The sequence below is a fragment of the Cydia splendana genome, chromosome 12 (assembly GCF_910591565.1).
Source record: "Cydia splendana chromosome 12, ilCydSple1.2, whole genome shotgun sequence".
Lineage (NCBI taxonomy): Eukaryota > Metazoa > Arthropoda > Insecta > Lepidoptera > Tortricidae > Cydia > Cydia splendana.
This window is the reverse complement of record NC_085971.1, coordinates 7,225,910-7,244,581: the sequence shown is the minus strand read 5'-3', so window position 1 is coordinate 7,244,581 and position 18,672 is coordinate 7,225,910. Positions and strand designations below refer to the sequence as shown.

At 36.3% G+C, this 18,672-nt stretch overlaps 1 protein-coding gene and 1 long non-coding RNA gene across 2 annotated transcripts in view; one reads left to right on the top strand and one right to left on the bottom strand.

Moving 5' to 3' along the window:
• The window catches only part of LOC134795393 (uncharacterized), a 548,375-nt gene that overhangs the window by 240,116 nt on the left and 289,587 nt on the right, over nt 1-18,672 (top strand). The window lies entirely within an intron of this gene.
• On the bottom strand, nt 3,950-8,334 carry LOC134795364 (serine/threonine-protein kinase RIO1). Its single transcript, XM_063767192.1, has 4 exons — nt 8,149-8,334; nt 6,185-7,327; nt 5,016-5,208; nt 3,950-4,253 (listed from the first exon to the last, which is right to left on the bottom strand). The coding sequence occupies exons 1-4, from the start codon at nt 8,218-8,220 to the stop codon at nt 4,096-4,098; spliced, it is 1,566 nt and encodes a 521-aa protein (XP_063623262.1). The 5' UTR covers nt 8,221-8,334; the 3' UTR covers nt 3,950-4,095.

The following is an 18,672-nucleotide window of genomic DNA, read 5'->3' as shown; positions in this document are numbered from 1 at the left end:
TGCTGGCGTAGTCTGAATCCAAACGGTACCTTAAGGCTCATATGAAAGATATGGTAGAAATTTTCGCTGTCTTCGGGTAAGTCTCGGTAGCTCAGTTGGCTTGGCAGAGCGATGGGTTGGTTCCAGAGTCGTGAGTTCGGATCTCGCCCGAGACGGTGAGTTCATCCACTTTTCCTTCATTTCTTACTTAGATAATAAACACATACCTAATGATAAAAATTGACTCGAGTAGAATTTAATATAATTACCTAACTTTCCCCCTTTAATATATTTTTAAATACTGATCCTAGCGGAAAAGTGTATATAATCGTTTTTGTACAAAATTTTATGCAGATTATCTATATTTCCGAATATTTTTTGTTATGGGCCACCGTTTAAGAGTAATTTACGAAAAACTAAAAGGCTGCTATTTAACTGATCACCAGATTTAGTAAAATTTAATACCAAAAAATTCTATTTTACCACCCTAAAATAATAAATGATCACCAAAATTATAACGCCATTTTAATGTGAAATGATTACCAATTTTATTACATTTTACTATCCTATTAAAGGAAATGACACCAAACTAATATTATTAACCCAAAAATAGTATATGATTACCAAATTTCAAACCCCATTTTAATGCGAAATGATAACCAAATTTTTACATCTTGCTATCCTATTAAAGAAAATGACACCAAAATAATAATTGTAAACCCAAAAATAGTAAATGACCACCAAAATTAGAACTCCATTTTAATGTAAAATTATAACCAAATTTTTAAATCGAGCTATCTTATTAAAGCAAATGACTCCAAAATAATCATTGTAAACCCAAAAATAGTAAATGACCACCACAATTGTAACTACATTTTAATTCAAAATGTGCAAATATTTAATAAATCGTTATCCTATTAAATTAATTAATCCACTTCGTCACCTTTTTTTTCTGTAACAGTTGCAGTAAAAACCTAGTAGCATTTTATTTCTGTAACAGTTGCAGTTCAAACCTAACCTAACCCACTTTCTAGTAGCATTTCTTTTCTGTAAGGGTCGCAGTTCAAACCTAACCTACTTTTCTAGTAGCATTTCGTTTCTGTATGGGTTGCAGTTCAAACCTAACCTAACCCACTTTTCTAGTAGCATTTCGTTTCTGTATGGGTCGCAGTTCAAACCTAACCTAACCCACTTTTCTAGTAGCATTTCGTTTCTGTAAGGGTCGCAGTTCAAACCTAACCTAACCCACTTTTCTAGTAGCATTTCTTTTCTGTAAGGGTCGCAGTTCAAACCTAACCGAACCCACTTTTCTAGTAGCATTTCTTTTCTGTAAGGGTCGCAGTTCAAACCTAATTCTGTACGGGTCGCAGTGCTAACCTAACCCACTTAACTGATAGCAGTTCAAACCTAACCTAACCTACTTTTATAGTAGCATTTCAGTATGCTACTAGAAAAGTAGGTTAGGTTAGGTAGGTATGCGGTGCGGGGTACGGGGGGTTGAGCGGGAGGGGCTAGTAATTTTGGCATCATTTTACTTTATTTGGTAATATGTATACATTTTTTGGTAATCATAGTGGTTTATTTAGGTGAAAATATCGCATTAATTTGGTCTTCAAGATTTGGTGATCATTAATGATTTTTGGTGATCATTCAATATATTTGGTATTCGAATACAATTTTAAGTGCAGTCGTAATTAAAATGGTGGTGGTAACCCTAAAAACGGAATATTATGTATATCGTTATGAATAACGTAGGTAGTAGTACAAATAAAATAACTATTAAAAAAAAATATATTAGAAACACATTTCGGAGAAATGATGATTATGACTACAAAGCGGTAGTATTAGAAATATTCGAATAATAAATTGTATATGAGCCAATATGGACCCCTTGAGACGAATGTAAACTCAAATAGTTCGATTATTGAAATGTTATACGATTACATTAATATTTTTTCATCACACTCGCTCAGTAAATGTGGAATTGCACGCAGGTTTAGCGGGAGTTATAGAAAAAGCGTTTTCCCTAGGGAGTTATGAAGTTTCTAGTGCCATAATTAATAGTTTATTGTCTTTAAACTTAATTTTTGTATCGCAAGTGTGATGAAAAACATTGTGTGTAACTCGGGGCGTAATAATATTGCAAACCCGAGTCTATAAAATTTAACTATACTCTCGTTTGCAATATTTAACTTACGCCCCATGTTGCACAATGTACTATTATTTAACAACTACAGTACAGACCCTGAGGGCCTACCGCGAACCACGTTCGACGTGTTGCCTCCCTTTCGCACTTACGTATGAATTTACATGTGCGACAGAGAGGCAACATGTCAAACGTGGTTCGTGGTAGGCCCTCTGATCTCCTCTAGGATGCAACAGAGAAAACGTAGGATTTAGTGCACGAGTGGTGTGTAGGGGGCAGCACAGGAACAATACATATGTTATCACCTCATGACTAGAGTTGTACCTTTGTTATATTTGTTTTTATTTTGCAGCAAGATGCCAGGACCCCAAAAAGGTATTCGAATGCCGACAAGCTTGGGACACGGGTCTTTGCGCAGACAGATTTAAGTCCCCCCCGTTCGCTCCGACACCACAAGACCAGTGCCACTGCTATTGCCGAAGAGGTACTTACGAGACCAGATGCGGCCAATGTGTTGCGTTTGACGATTGTGATGGTAAGATGTTTGCTTAAGATTACTTACTGAGCAACTTTTACCATAGAAACAACACAAAAATTTGGCTGAACAGGGTACCTTGCCAAGGGGACAATCGTCTGCGCTACGATATCGAAACGCTTTGTGTCACTCTATCACTCTTCCATATTAGTCCGACAGTGACTGCTGCGTTTCGTTCGCTAAGGAGCGTCATCGATTGGTATATTGGCTCCGCATACGTAACCGATGTCGATATTTTCTATGGGAGACCAAAAACTTGCCGCGATTTTGGGATTGGTCCCATAGTAAAAGTTGCTCAGTATGTTGATGATTCATCTCAAAAAAGCCTAAGTGCTACAACCCGGGGTTGCGAATTTTGGAACAATTTGGCACTGAATAACAGTGTTGGCCGCACGTTAATTGCAATTGACCATTAACCATTAATTGAACCGTAAACGGAAACGGATGGGTACAGTTTACGGTTCAATTTCTAATGGTTAATGGTCAAGAATGGTCAATTGCATTAACGTTTCGGCCAACACTGCTGAATAAAAAGTGAGTTGAACACAAGCCAATTTTCTTCCAGCTTGCTCTCAGATTTGTATGAAACTCCGTCGGTGGCAACCATTGGGACCATACAACCCTATCAACTTAGATTAAAAACCAATTTGATAATATTTCCATTCCATATCCATTTTTTCATATTTATATATTTTTTTTATATTGTTTCAGACTAAACTTCTGTGTACAGGATCCATCAATGATAGGTGTTAAATGAAAAGCCACAGGAATAAAATTATGTCAGACGTGGTTATTCCCACACCTACCTACATAATACATATATTTACTTCAACATTTATACAGATGTAGGTAGGTACAGTAAAGGGCCATAAAGTTTGCACATCGGTATTTAGAAAGAGAATATTGGAGGCAACGAGAATGAAAGAGACAACGCTCTACGAAGCCGAAATTCCGATGTGCAAACTTTATGGCCCTTTACTGTAGTGCATTATTGTTTTCCATCGTATGTTCTCGGAAACGTTCGTATTTGTCATGCTGCCTCAGTCAAACTCAGTACGTTTTGTACCGAGACTGACTGAAATAGCAAGACACGTTCGTACGTTTCCGTGAAAAAACGATGGAAAATAACTATGCATTACCTCTGTACCGTCTATGATTTTTTTTTAATGTAAAGATTATCAATCTATAATAAACAATGACAACAAAATAAATAAATACTTTTGTTTTATTTAACTAGATATAATTTCATACCTAATTTATAAATTATAATTATAAAGTATCTTACTTACCTACTCTATAAGTATAAAGTTGTGTCATTCTATAGAAAAAGGGACCTTCGGCACCTTTCAAACAAGGTACTTTTTCTTACTTCATCACAGGCACAAATTTATCTGAATGACACCTTTAAAACTGCTCACTTAGGTTAGTTGCCATTCTACTTTTTCCCTGTACCTTTGTCCCTTCTCTTTTTGATGTGCTTCTTGACTTTCGTCTTTCTTTTCTCTGCCTTTTCTTCTTTCACTGCTTTTTTCCTTGCCTTCTTAGTGTTGGGGGATTCGTCTCTTGGTCGGGCAGACGATTTGAATTTGGGATCTGTTGACCAAATTTTGTTACATATTACGACATTGTATGTCTAGGAATAAGGTAAAGTAGTTTATTAACACAATTAGTGCCAGAGATATAGATGTTATGTAAGAAAATTTAAGTAAAATACCCATACCAACTGCCAATTAAAGCCATAATACCATCTTTTTCACTTTTGCCCGATCTAAGCAAATATAAAAGAGATAGCATTATTATTTCCATAGGATTTTTAAGGTTTCAGAAATTACACTCAGTCTAAGAGCAGCAAAACACTTAAGTGACAATTGATGAACCTTATCTCATTGAAATAAAGTTGAGAATGGTCAATCTGTTGATGGTGGGACACGGAATGGTGTCTGCACTAGTCGACATTTTGTATTTTGATTCTAATTTTAAATCTACACTACTTCCATAACTGTATTGACAATTGACCCATTGCATAATCAAAAATATACAGATTTCCAGAAAAGAATGAGGCCCATAAAAGCACAAGAAATAAATATAAGTTGAGTCTGTTACGAATTAAAATGTAATATAAATTCAGCTGACAAAATTTTGTTTGAAAACTATCAACCTGCGGTGGCTTCTCATAGGTTACAGAAAACCTTAACAAATTATACACCTAAACCTTCCCCAAGAATCACTCTATTTATATGTGAAAACTGCATGAAAATCCGTTCAGTAGTTATTGAGTTTATCGCGAATATACATACACACAAACAGACAGACACGGCGGGGAACTTTGTTTTATAAGGTGTAGTGATGACTTACGAGAATCTCCATCTTCATCATCTGAAGATTCTGAGCTGCTACCAGAATCGCTGCCTGAAATACCACATTCCTCCAAAATCTCCGGTTTATTGACAGTACTAAGGTCCTCGTTAAAGCCGGCAATTTTCTTGTATGTTAGATCTTCTGTTTCACCTTTTTTAGCTTTGTTGATATCCCGTTCATAGTTTATAACCTGTAATAAACCATAATAAAAACATTATTTTTAATGGAAATGTATAACAAATTTAGAAATCATGTCTGTAAATCTGAATACCTTAGATATAATGTTAGTAAGCAGTGGCGGATTTGCGCTAAGGCCCAGTAGGCCCGGGCCTAGAGCGGCAAGACATTATTAGAGGCGGTTCGGGCGGCAGTCTTAGATGAGTGCTGAGAAAGGTCTGATTAGTAGTTACTAGTTACTGGAGCCTAGGGTGGCCAACACTGCAAATCCGCCACTGTTATTAAGGTAATCGTTAAGTAAGAACGTAAGACTGACCGGCTACGAAACACCCTAATTAGGAATAGGACGAAAGTCCAAGACATTGCCACAAAAATTAAAATACTCAAATGGAAGTGGGCTGGCCATATCATCCGAGGCACAGACAAATAGAGCAAGCGAGTCACCCAATGGTACCCAAGAGAGGGAAAAAGAAAGGCGACGAAACCTCTAATGAGATGGGACGATGACATCGCGCAGGTAGCTGGCCGTACCTGGAGTAGAGTGGCAATAGATCGGGGAGAGTGGAGAAGGTTGAAGGAGGCCTTTGCCGAAGGGCAAGCAGATAAAGAATACAAAAGATGGGAGATAATAGAGAGATAATGTGCAACTATTCTTTGTTCTGTAAATAAAGGCTATTTTATTTTATTATTTTAAGTAAGAACACAATAAAAATTAAATGATAGTTTACTTTCCATATGTTAGTTTTTACCTAATATTAAAAAGTAATTTATTGCAAAAACCAACTAAAATATTTTAAATAAATCAGTGATGTTTGAAAAGGGACCAGAGAAAACATTTATCTCTTTGAATACCTTTGGGTGGGGCTTCATCACGAACCTTGTTGGAATGCATGAGGGTTGATATTGGGCTGTAACCGCCCGCGTCAGTTGACGTCTATGGCAGTTAAAGGGATTAAACTACTTTTTCTATAGAATTCAAAAAGTCTCACCTCTGTAAGTCTCTTAGGGATATAGATATTTTTGAAAGCCTCTTCTTCAACTTGTTCTTGGGCTGTCATTTCCTCGAAATTCCTTGTAGATGCCTTTTCTGATAGTTTCTCCAGGACTTCTTCCAAATTTCCCTCATTTATAGCAGAGTCGGTAATGAAATCAAAAAGTTCCTTCACAGTGAGTGTGGCAACACCATTCTTCCTAAAGAAATCTGATATATTAGTGCAATCTTTCCTTAAAAACTCAAATGCATGAGGGTGGTCATGTTCCACAGACTGTGACACGTCAATGACTATTACATTTCCTTTATGGTACAGAAGATTATATTCTGATAAATCTGCATGTACGAGTTTGCAAATGTTGAACATTTTCCACATCATTATTATGCAATCCCGGTACAAAGATCTGGCTTGTGATTGAGAAATTTCAACATCCTTGAGTTTCGGAGAAGGCCAACCGTCATCTCCCATGAAAGTCATAACTAGTACATGGCTTCGTAAGATAATCGGCTCTGGAACATTTAACTTTGCATTGAACATTCGGACAAGATTTCTCATTTCCTTCTCAGCCCAGGTTCTCACCATTTTACGAGGGTTAGATCTACAGTACCCATTTCTGAATCTGTACTCTCCTGATACATACTTATCTCTGTCTTTGAACACTAAAATTGATGTTTTGTAGATTTTAATAGCATAATCCTTTCCATCTTTAGACGTAGCATGGTACACATTGGCCTCTTTACCAGTAGATATGCAACCATTGATTTCATTGATTACACCTCTATTTAACAACTTGAAGAGAATCATTCTTGTGCGTGGATCCATGACTTGCTCTGCGGTGGCTCTGTCATGCTTATCTTTAGTTCTAATCCTGCCGCTGTCAACCTTTCTGTCATTGTTATCAATGAACTTATTTGTACGGTCCATTGGATCGTAGCTATCAACATTGATTTTGTTTACATACTTTTTAAACAACTTTTCACTTGGCTGGAATGTGTTGATTTTGTTTGAAGGTATCTGTGAGTTACTTTTAAGTTTTCCCGAGTTACTTGTTGGATCATCTGACTCTTGGAAGTATTCATCAGAATCATAGTCACTCTCTGCATTGCTGCTGAGTGTTTTGACTTCCAGTGTTTCAGCAAACTGGAAAAGAAAAAATAAATGTAAAGTTGATTAGAGATCTTAATGCAGGATTACCCTCATCTAGTAGTAGTAGGCAAAAGTAATCTTCTGCTAAATAATATGCTGCAAAATGTATTGTATGCCTAGTAAATAGTAATGCTAAGTAATAGTTATGCAAAATTATCATTCGACTAAAAGTTTTTCTACAATACATGTTATACGAAGTGTATTTCTGACAAACAATATTATGCAATACAAAAATATGTCAAAAAACTTTCTGCAACATATTAGTAAACCCTATTATGGGCATCAACAGTATGCCAAAATATAGTTCTGGATAATAAAACTCTGAATTGATTGTCATGCTAAATGATACTATGCGAAAGGTAATTCTACCAAACGACATTTTTGCCAAGTAACATTGTGCAATACAAAAATATGTCAAAAAACTTTGTGCAACACATTAGTAAACCCTTAATCAGTACCGTCTTTACCATAAGGGCACACGGGGCCCGTGCCCAGGGCCCCCATCCTCAGCGGACCCCGAAGGACAGACAGTAACGGTATATTTGATTACTCATAATAAATAAAAGATCATAGTAGAAAAATTTTAGTTTAATTCGCTTTCTTTACTTTCCAAAAGGGCCCCAAATTCTTATGTGCCCAAGGGCCCCAGCATAAGACGGCCCTGCCCTTAATGCATGCTTTTTCACTGTAACTAGCAACTGTTAACAATACTGGTCACGAAAGTAATCTTCAGTTATTAGCTGATCGAAAAATTACAGTATCAGTATAAATACTACAATACTTCTGTAAGATTTGTGAACTAGAATCGAACTCACCCTTACTGACTTAACCTTATTGGAAATATCATTTTCGTAATCGCTAAATTGACCGTCGCTGCCGTCAGACATTATAATCAAATTTAAAGTATTTCTGAGGTCAAAACACAAGTAGTTATTATTAAAAATCGCCTTAATTTTTATATTTATTAAACACACGTGTCGAGCTTTTCACTCAATGTCTAATTTATGCGTCTTGACATGACATTGACGTTTATAACGTCAATTTGCAATGTGTCGTTCCACGTTGAGTCCGAATTGGACATGAATACTTTGCCTATAGTGTAGTAACCAAAGAATATAATACTCACTAGGAGAAGAACGATAACTCCATACAAAAAAATGTCCCTTTCAAAAGTTCGTTTATACTACTAGCGCTCTGGTAGGATACCATTGTAATTAGAATTGACAACCCGTTTAGCCTAGCGGGTATTGGCAGTAATACCCGCCTGTTCAGGAAGCTAATGGTCCTGGGTTCGAATCCCGGAGAGGGAATTTCTTTTTGTATTTTTTCTTTTTTGTTGGGGTCAGGTTTTTTAAGAGCCCATCAACGTGCACACTAGCGCCACTGCTAAATAATCGTGATTATTTAAATTTAGCGACAGGTATTTCAAAAAGGGGGCCGCTACTGACTGTATTGTGTATTTAAGTACCTTTTGAATACACCAAACTAGTTTTTATGTTGCTGGATTCGTCGATCTATGAGCTCGAAACAAAAACGGCCGTTTTAACTTTGGACGCGTAGATTTACGAATCCAGTAACATAAAAAGTAGTTTGATGTATTCAAAAGATACTTAAATACACAATACAGTCCGTAGCGGCCCCCTTTTTTAAATACCTGACATTAAATTTAAATAATCACGATTATTTAGCAGCGGCGCTAATGTGCACGTTGATGGGCTCTTAAATTAGCATATCACAAATAAATAAAAAAATAAGTTAAAAGGTAATGATTAGGTACTATATTTAGAAATTCGTCAAATATACATAAAAAAGTATATAAACAAAAAAGTATATTAAGATATAAATATTTTCATTCCTATTAGGATTACTGTATATATGTTAGGAGCAATACATATGAATACATACATTGATATGGCAAATGGTTACAAGTTGTTATTACATCTATCCGGTTATCGGACATTTTCTGCTTCACAGCTCCGCGCAGCGTTCTTGGTCACCGGGGTACTAGTCTGGATATGCGGCAGATACGTGCCCTTTGAGCTTTTTCCAAGAAATCATATGACGGCCCAGGATTATAGTGTTATCTCACGCTCAAGCCATCTGCTGATTCCCTCTCTAAAACAAAACAGTCACAAATTAAACAATATAATCTAACTGCCTAATTACTAACGTCGCTAATTGCTACCGGGTCTAAATTTACCAGCTTTAACAATGTGAGGTTTTACATCTATGATGAATTTTGATTAAAATTTCGGACGCGATATAGCGTCCGCGAGACTTACGGGGATAATTAGATTAAATTATTATATTTGAATTTGGCAATTAGTACGCTCATTTTTATTTAAAGATTAATATATGTATTTCTTACCTTGAAATTATCGCTGTTTCTGGTTTACTACAGCGGTTTAAATTTAACTAAGTCTGTGCGAAGACGTATTTAGATATGTTGCTCGTACATATGAATAGTTTTTATTTTAAAATGAATAGGTAAATAAATATATTTCAAGTGAATAAATCGTTTTATATGAAAACTGATATTTTTGCGTTAAATGACTTTAATGACAGCATTGACATTACAGACTTTTGTCTTGCCTATGTTCTTACCGGCCAGACCCAAATCAAGGCCTATCAAAGAGGCCTATTGACAAAGATTTTTTTAATTTTATCATGGAGGGTAGAGGCACGTCTACCCTTCATAGATTTTATGAACATAGACAAAGACAAACTGAAATAGATAATAATTTACATATGACTTCGACTACTTCATAAAATACAAATCAAAATATATTTGATAAAAAAATTGGATTTGTTCCTAGAAATCGTATACACAAAGCCAGTTCTAGCAATGTTGCTGTAGTAAAATATTTTTATGGTAATTACTGGCAATCTTCCTCTAGGAACGGAGCACACATGTACAATTATGAAGGGTCACGTCATTCCAAGGAAGTCAATAGGCCTTGGTAGTAACTAATCTAAAGCATTACTTTTTATTTATACCTGGCTAGGCACGCACGAGCAACTATTTTATTTCTCACATTAGTTCTATGGGTAGTCTGAAAGTGCGACAGAGACAAAAGTTGCTCATTGCGCGCTTGGTGCGCGCCTAGCGTAAGGTGTATAGTGCGAAAAAAGAAATAGAAGAAAATAAATGAGGACGCCACTTCCTCCGTAAGGCTTCATACGTACGAGCGCTTTTACAACGCTCGTTAAAAAAGCGTTGGAATGACACAAATGGATACATGTGTATTTATTCATACGATGGCGGTGGCGATTTTTATTAAGCGTTGTTGGATTTTCGACTTTAAGCGTTGGTCGTTATATCTAATTTAGCATGCGGACGGAAGCAAGCGCTTTTTTAACGCGCGTTGAAAAAGCGCTTGTTGGTATGAGCCCTGTCTTATTTTTGACATAAAATGCTTAAAAACGGCAAGTATGGATATTTTTTTAGTTCCATTTTATTAAATTTCTACTAGGTACATATTTTATGTGGCACTGTACTTACACAATAATTTCGAGTCTGTTCGGAAAGAGAAGAGTCGTGGAAATAGATACGTAATGTGCTTATTATAGCAGAGCTATAGCTTGGCTATAGCATAGGGTGTCGTAATGGAGCACCAGATACGATACGAGTGCGAAAAGTAGGAAATTCGCAACGAGTGGCGTAAAATTAAAACACGAGCGAACGGTTGCGAATTACCTTTTCGCACGTGTATCGTACAACGATTTACAGAAGGGACCTACATATGGCCCTTTAAATTTTCGACATACGCACTTAAAGTGCTAGTTACCGCACTAGGGCGGTAAATTAGCGGGTACTGTGTGTGTTTTACAGTACATAATAGTGCTAATTAACCGCACTTATAGTTCGACTAAAAATTATAATTTCAAAACAATAGGATATTCTTTTCATATCCTCTAATCTAACAAACCCAAGAAGCGCTAATAGTAAGCAATAAAACACTACCTAATTGACAAACAGACTCACAAATAAAATTACGGTAGGTACACGTATTTCTTCGCTAAGTACCTTGGTGGCTAGATCCAGCGAGAGCAATGCAATTTTTCAGTGCAGCCACTAATTATACTTGGGATTACTTTGTGCAAGATAAACGCAAGCTAAAATGTACGCTATAAGTTTGAGATTATGGTGGGTTTTATGTTGGCTGTGTATCTGTAAAGTTTGAAAACTTATCCCAGGCAAGTTTTACCACTAACTCACTGTTTTATTCTATCTACCAGCGCTCTATTTATAGTTACAGAATTGAGGATTTGTTTTAATAAATTAACAAATTGTTTTATTGAATGTACTGCACAAGTGCACACTCAGCTGTAAAAGTACATGCTGGCAGGCGTGGCTCACTCCGCGATTTCGTCGCTTTGCTACAGGTAGCTAAAAGTACATCCGTTCGGCCCCAATTTTGGGGTTTGCCATAAGCCGCGCGTGGCGCTTTCGCCACCTAGCGGCCATATCTGTCCTGATCGTAACAGACGCGTTTTGTTAGAGAGTGAGTCATCTGTACCTAGTACTATTATTTATTCTGTGATGCTGGTAGTGACCAAATTGACATGAAAATGACATGGACACATTATCAGTGGAATTCATTCGTATTAGTGATATGAATGAGTTCCGCTCAGAATAATGTGTCCATGTAATTTAGCAGCTCACTGTACTTACAACTTTTTTCTGCAACTTTAACAAGTAACTTATGTTAATTGTATCCGCGTATTACATTAGAAGAGAAGAGTACCTACGGGAGGATGACGAGGGATTGTGAAGGTTGCCTGCACCGCCCCTGATGTGACGATCATGACCACTCTGGCAATTGTGATGACAGAGAATAAGAATAATACATTACTAAATAACTTTACCATGACGTAGGATGTAGGTAGGTATGTCAAATCGTAACAGTAAAATTTTCGTTTCGTTTACAAAGTCCGGCCAAGTGCGAATCGAACGTGCAACCACAGATTCGCATAGGTACGTCAAAACAATCCGAAGTATACCCATTCCCAAATTTCCAATCGTCGCCACCCGTATTGAGGAATAACTTTTCTAAGCGCCACTTGCACCATCCCACTAACCCGGGATTAACCGGTTAAACCGGTAATCCAGTGTCAAATTGTACTGGTAACCATGGTAACTCCAGGTTTAACCGGTTAACCCCCGGGTTAGTGAATGGTGCAAGTGGCCCACTCCGTTCACACGCGTAGGCAAAGGGCTAGATTTAGATAAACCGACCTCATTATATTGTGAAAAATACTTATGGTATGGTCTCACTCGGTCTCAGCTCTTTACTCACTTCCGTTTTCCGGTCGCCGTCTTCTTATTAATTCATTGATACGTCATGTGGCTTGACGGAAACCCCCGAACGTTTCAATGAAGTGAAACAATCCCTCAGTAGACTCAGTCGTATAGATAGACTATAGAGGGTTTCTGTAAATCCCCGTTCTTCAAACAAAAACGTCACTTTAACACTTGTTTGACGGCTCGATTCGGGAAATGAATTAGAAATTCACTAGATATGAAATAGTAAAGATATGTGACGTTCCACGGCAAAAAGTACCTTATGGCGGCTGGTGCCGCGATTCGGGAAATGAATTAAAGATTAATTAATTAGATATGAAATAGTAAAGTTAAAATATCTTTACTATATCGTATCTAGTTAATCTCTAATTCATTTCCCGAATCGCGCCGTGACACTGACATATCCAATCCATATCGTTTCAATATTTAGTGTTTGACGTATCTCATTGTTCGAATACGGCTGTAAGACATTAGTTTTGTGACTTGTTTAGCTACTTAACAAATAATAATATATGTATATCTGGTGGTAAATTCAACATTTACATGTGATATTGTAGACAAGCGCGAAATACTACTTAAGTATTTTTCGGTCTCTTTTAATTTAGTACCTACAAGATAAGATCTGATTGCCTTTGAAAAAAATCCTATATTGCCATATTTCCCCCTAGAACAATTTCTGAATTTTCTAATACTTTTGTATGGAGATCAAAAGTTTCGAAACTGGAAACCTTTATTTTTTTGTGAAAATTAAAAAAAAATCGTTTTTTTCTAACTTTTTCTATAGAAACTTGCATATACCTAAGTACGTGGAGGTGGAGGATAGACTCCGCAGTTAAACTATGGATACGGTTTACTTTACTTCTTCAATGTGAATTACCTTCAATAAATCAATTAAAAAGTAAAAATACTATTTACCTATTCCTAGTCTTAGTTCATGCGATTCTCATTCAAAGCGATTTTATCTGCATCAACTTTTTAAAGTCAATGGGACAAGTCTGATTCAAATAAAAAAAGTTTTCGGAATCGTATTAAGTGGGCCATTAAGTTAATCTGATCTTGAATGGAGGTCGTACTTAAAAAGGAGGAATTACATAACTATTAAAGATTTCAGTCCACTGAAAATCCCTCTTAAATATTATTTTGCAAGTTAGTACTACATTTGTTTTAGTCCCGAATCAGGATTTCGTGTTTAATTCCCACGTTCCCTGAATCAGCCGGTATTATGTTTTCCACCGGTGTAAACATTTTGTGTAATTCATTCACTAGCCTAAGGCCCTGTTGGGTTTAGGAATCATACGCTGGAGGTGCTTCAGAGTAGTTCAGGCATAATGCATAATTTTACGTTTGGTGGAACAATGAATAATGCACAATTACTCATGTATACAGAGTGAAATTTTAGACATAATATTGATATAAGTAGTATTCGTTATGGGGCTTACTAGCTAGCGCGATAATAAGCTCGTAACGCAATTATGTCGACAATTTATAGGACCATACTGTGTACTGTTAAACGTCCTATTTTGCGCACTTCTAATCGTAATGTACTATCAAGTACTATTATTTATGTATACAAATTTAATGTATGTAGGTACAGTCTAATTTATAATTTTTATACTGCGGAATATAAGTGCAACATGTTGACCTTGTGTAGCGCCTAATGAAATAAATACAACGAATTAACTAGGGTGACTTGATTGAGGAATTAAACAATTCAATGTCAATTGAAACAACTGCGACTCTTGTTTGTTTGCATACAACATTTAGTTAATTCGATTTCCCGTTACATACAGGGTGTAATCGTTAAGTGTAGCATACTAAATGTATGGGAGGGTTTGAAGTTAATGTTTGGGATATTTCTGCTTTTATTAAAAAAAAGTTATTAATGTAATTTTACTCATTGGGTAACGCACTTTCGATATCAATTTGAAGTTTTCTGATATCTGTTATATTTACGGAATTATCGCCTGGCTACACTTAACGATTACATCCTGTATATACTTACTAAGAACCGAATCATATTTCGTAATGCGTAATTGACGACAGTGCTAAACTGACTTACTTATAATAAAGATTTTTCTGTTAGGAAAAGCCTTTAAAACTGCAGTTATTGCGATCGCACGATGTGGCTTAATAGAGGTGTAACGGCTCGATTCGGAAAATGAATTAGATTTCTACTAGACTTCAACAAGTTACGATACGGATAATTTAAAGATATTTGTATGATAGATATGTCAAATTTGACGTTTCCGCGATTCTGGAGGTCCTCTTGAACGATTTCGACAAGTTATGACTTAGATATCCAAGTCACATCTAGTCGTTATCTAATGTAGATCTAGTTGATCTCTAAATCGTTTGTAAGATCTTGTGATTATCTCGAAATCCGAATAGGCCTGTAAATATATTTTACAGTACATATGGTCCTATTTTTAAAATAGCACTCTTCGTGCGTATGTCAAAAGTTTAAAGGGCCATATGTACTGTAAAACGTTGTACGATACACGTGCGAATAGGTAATTCGCAACTCCCTTCGGTCGTGTTTTAATTTATCGCCACTTGTTTAGAATTTCCTCTTTCCGCACTTGTATCGTAAATAACAATTTTTTTTATAAACGATTTTTTGTCGCCACGTGTACACAGTGCAATGCATTAAATTGCGGGCGCTTTAGAGACTTATCGACAGGTTTTGGCCATACATTTCCGGCCTAGAGGTACAAAGTGAGCTTGAGTTGCTTGTCGCGAAGGTGTGTATTTTTTTTAGCTTAGTATAGTTTTTAATAGTACATTATTGCAGAGGCCGGGAAAGGGCAATTCGTGGATGAGTTTCGATTTTGTCGGACGACGCGAAGCGGAGTCCGACAAAGAAGACGAATCCACGAATTGCTATTCCTGCCGAGGCATATATAGTGCTTTTCTCCAAACATGCGAGGAAATAAGGTAAAATAATTATTTAAGCATGAAGCATCACTCAAATCGAACCTTCACATCAAAATGTCAAGTCAAAAACTATTTCCCTCTTTAATACATTTTTAAAAGTTAAAGGCACAAACTTATTCTGCCATTCAGTACCATTCAATATTCGTTCATTCAATATAGTTGGTCAAACTAATTTGTCAGTCAGTAAGAACCAGGAAAACTATACCCATCCTTTTCTTTTGGGTGCTAGTACTAGTGTAAGACAAAGATAGTATGATTCTCTTTGTCTATGATTGAAATGAGAAAGTCCTTTGACAAACTATATAAGCTTTATGAACACCGATGAGATCCTTAAAAAAATATAAAAATAATCTTTGATTTTATTAAGCAGTATTCGCACGATCATACACGAGCACAACGGTCTTGTAAGAACGAGACAAGTAAGGTCGTTTATCTTATTATCTCACCCATACAACCATTTCCAGTCGCCGTTACGACGCGGTGTTGACACATCTTGTGTCGACACCGTCTGTTTCGGTCACAATTCCAGTCGCAGAGTCGTCGCCGTGTCGACACAGTTACCAGAAATGGGGAAGGGTCGACACATGACACAAAGTGACATAAAGTGTGGTCGCCGTGTGCACACATTGTTTCGGGTTTGCGACTACTTTATGCCAAAATCATTCGTTCATTCGTTCATTTTGTTCCTGTCAAATGGAAACTGTCAGATGGAAAAATACTTAAATAAAAATAAGTGACATTAATACGCCATCTCTAAAACGGATTACAAGACGTAATTATATATTGTTTGCATTTATATTACAATATGACTTAAATTATTATGGGGAATTAAACTGCTCGAGTGATTTGATAAACTAAGTGTAATATAATCAACGCGCCACCACATTGTTTTAGTTTAGCCGGAAATGAAATTGTTTACTTCTCAGTGCCTGTGTTCATAACTATATTATTTGAAGCATTTTTAGTACTTCGATGCGTATACTATACTTAAATAACAGAAATAACGCTTTACATACTACGAAACTTGTTAATTATGAAGTATAAATATGGTTTAAGGCTGAGAAATATTGCAGTCACAAAGTAGGTGCAATGTTTCGACTTTGTGTCGACTCTGTGTTGACACATGACACGCGCTGTCAAAAGTAATAACAAAGTTACTGGTATGTTACTGGATTTGCAAAATGGCTCCTTGTGTTGATTTGTTTTCAGATATTCTCAAAGTGTAAAAATTCCGTGGTCAGAGATGGGCATTAATCGATTAACTGTTTATTCGACTAATTCATGGAATAAAAAAAGTTAATTCTCAAATTTTAATCGCGATTAGTTTAGTCGACCTAACATAGATTGAAATTGAATTAATCTGAATATTAATCGAATAAATTATCGATTAAATCTCGATTGAAAGTTGACAGGGGGCCATTTTTGTACGTAAAAATAATAGAAATGTCTTGCATGCAGATGGTAGCAAAACACTTTGTCATAAAAGTCGAGATGGGTGTCGATATATAGGTTTTAGGGAGTGCCGATTTCGAAAATAATGACCATTTTGGAATCCGAAATGGCGGCCATGCACTGTGTCATAAAAGTCGTCTTGGATGTCGTTTTATACGTTTTAGGGGGCCCCAATTTTGAAAATGATGACCATTTTGGAATCCAAAATGGCGGCCATGCACTATGCCATAAAAGTCGTCATGGGTGTCGTTTTATAGGTTTTAGGGGGCGCAGATTTCGAAAATGATGACCATTTTGGATTCCAAGATGGCGGCCATGCACTATGTCATAAAAGTCGTCATGGATGTCGTTTTATAGGTTTTAGGGGGCGCAGATTTCGAAAATGATGACCATTTTGAAATCCAAAATGGCGGCCATGCACTATGTCATAAAAGTCGTCATGGGTGTCGTTTTATAGGTTTTGGGGGGCGCAGATTTAGAAAATGATAACCATTTTGGATTCCACTTTTATGACAAAATACGTAGCCGCCATCTTGGATTATAAAATGATCATCGTTTTCGAATTCTGCACTCCCTAAAACCTATAAATCGACATCCGTGACGACGCAAGTTATCTTTATTTTCAGATCTAACAAATTGCTACAGAATACAAAGGACAAAAAAGAAGCGAGGAGGTAATGAAACAAGCAAAAATACAGATGATTCCTCGACGCAATTGGGTGATTCTTAAATTGTGTCCAGATTTTTTTTGTCATAAAAGTTTTTATTTTTCACATATTACTCTCACAAGTTCCGTGACATTTCGACCATTTTTTAAGTAAATGTTTTTGTTTATCTATGAGGATCTCACTAGAATAGTATAATCAAGGTATGTTTATATTTTATGAATGAAATAGTAACGCAAAAAAAATATATATATTTGTGTCTTATATTCCTGCCGAAGACTTTTATTTTACCTTTTCCTTCTACACAAGTTTGGCCAAGTAATAAGAATTTAGGGCTCTCAATTTTATTTTGACTTCTACAACAGTAAAGCTACGAGGCCATGTTTGGTATCGTTTTCGTATAAATTCGCAGTACCAAATTTAGTTAAGGTATCACATTGACACCATTCCGAAGTAAAAACATATAAACTTATTAAAATACTTTCTTTTAAACTCCTCTTCACGCTTAAACTGCTGAACAGTTTTAATTTAAATTTGGTACACATATATTTTGAGTCCCGAGACAGGATATAATAAGTTATCTCAAAAATCATCCTTTAAAGGTGTGAAATGAGGTGTAGGGGGGAATTCAGAATTGACTTCTTGAAGTTAATACTGTTTAAGTTTAGGTTTGAAGTCATGTTTTTTCATCATTTTTAACAAAATCAAAGATGTAGACCATCCCAAATTTCATATAAATCGGTTCAGCGGTTATTGATTTCCCGTACAAATTTCCACGTCACTTTTCACACCTTCAAAAGATGATTTTGGTTATAAGATCTATCCTATGTCCTGTTCCGGGACGCAAACTATTTCTATACCAAATTTCAACGAAATCGGTTCAGCGGTTAAGCGTCAAGAAGAGTTTCAAAAAAACCGGCCAAGTGCGAGTCGGACTCGCGTATTAAAGGTTCCGTACATTAAGTCCGACTCGCGCTTGACTG

Bases quoted from the DNA above. Each gene is read 5' to 3' on its own strand.
- LOC134795364 (XM_063767192.1), bottom strand. From the start codon at position 8,220: ATGTCTGACGGCAGCGACGGTCAATTTAGCGATTACGAAAATGATATT. The intron at 7,328-8,148 runs GTGAGTTCGATT...TTTCTTTTCCAG, and splicing joins ATAAGGTTAAGTCAGTAAGG to TTTGCTGAAACACTGGAAGT. The intron at 5,209-6,184 runs GTGAGACTTTTT...GGTTTATTACAG, and splicing joins TCCCTAAGAGACTTACAGAG to GTTATAAACTATGAACGGGA.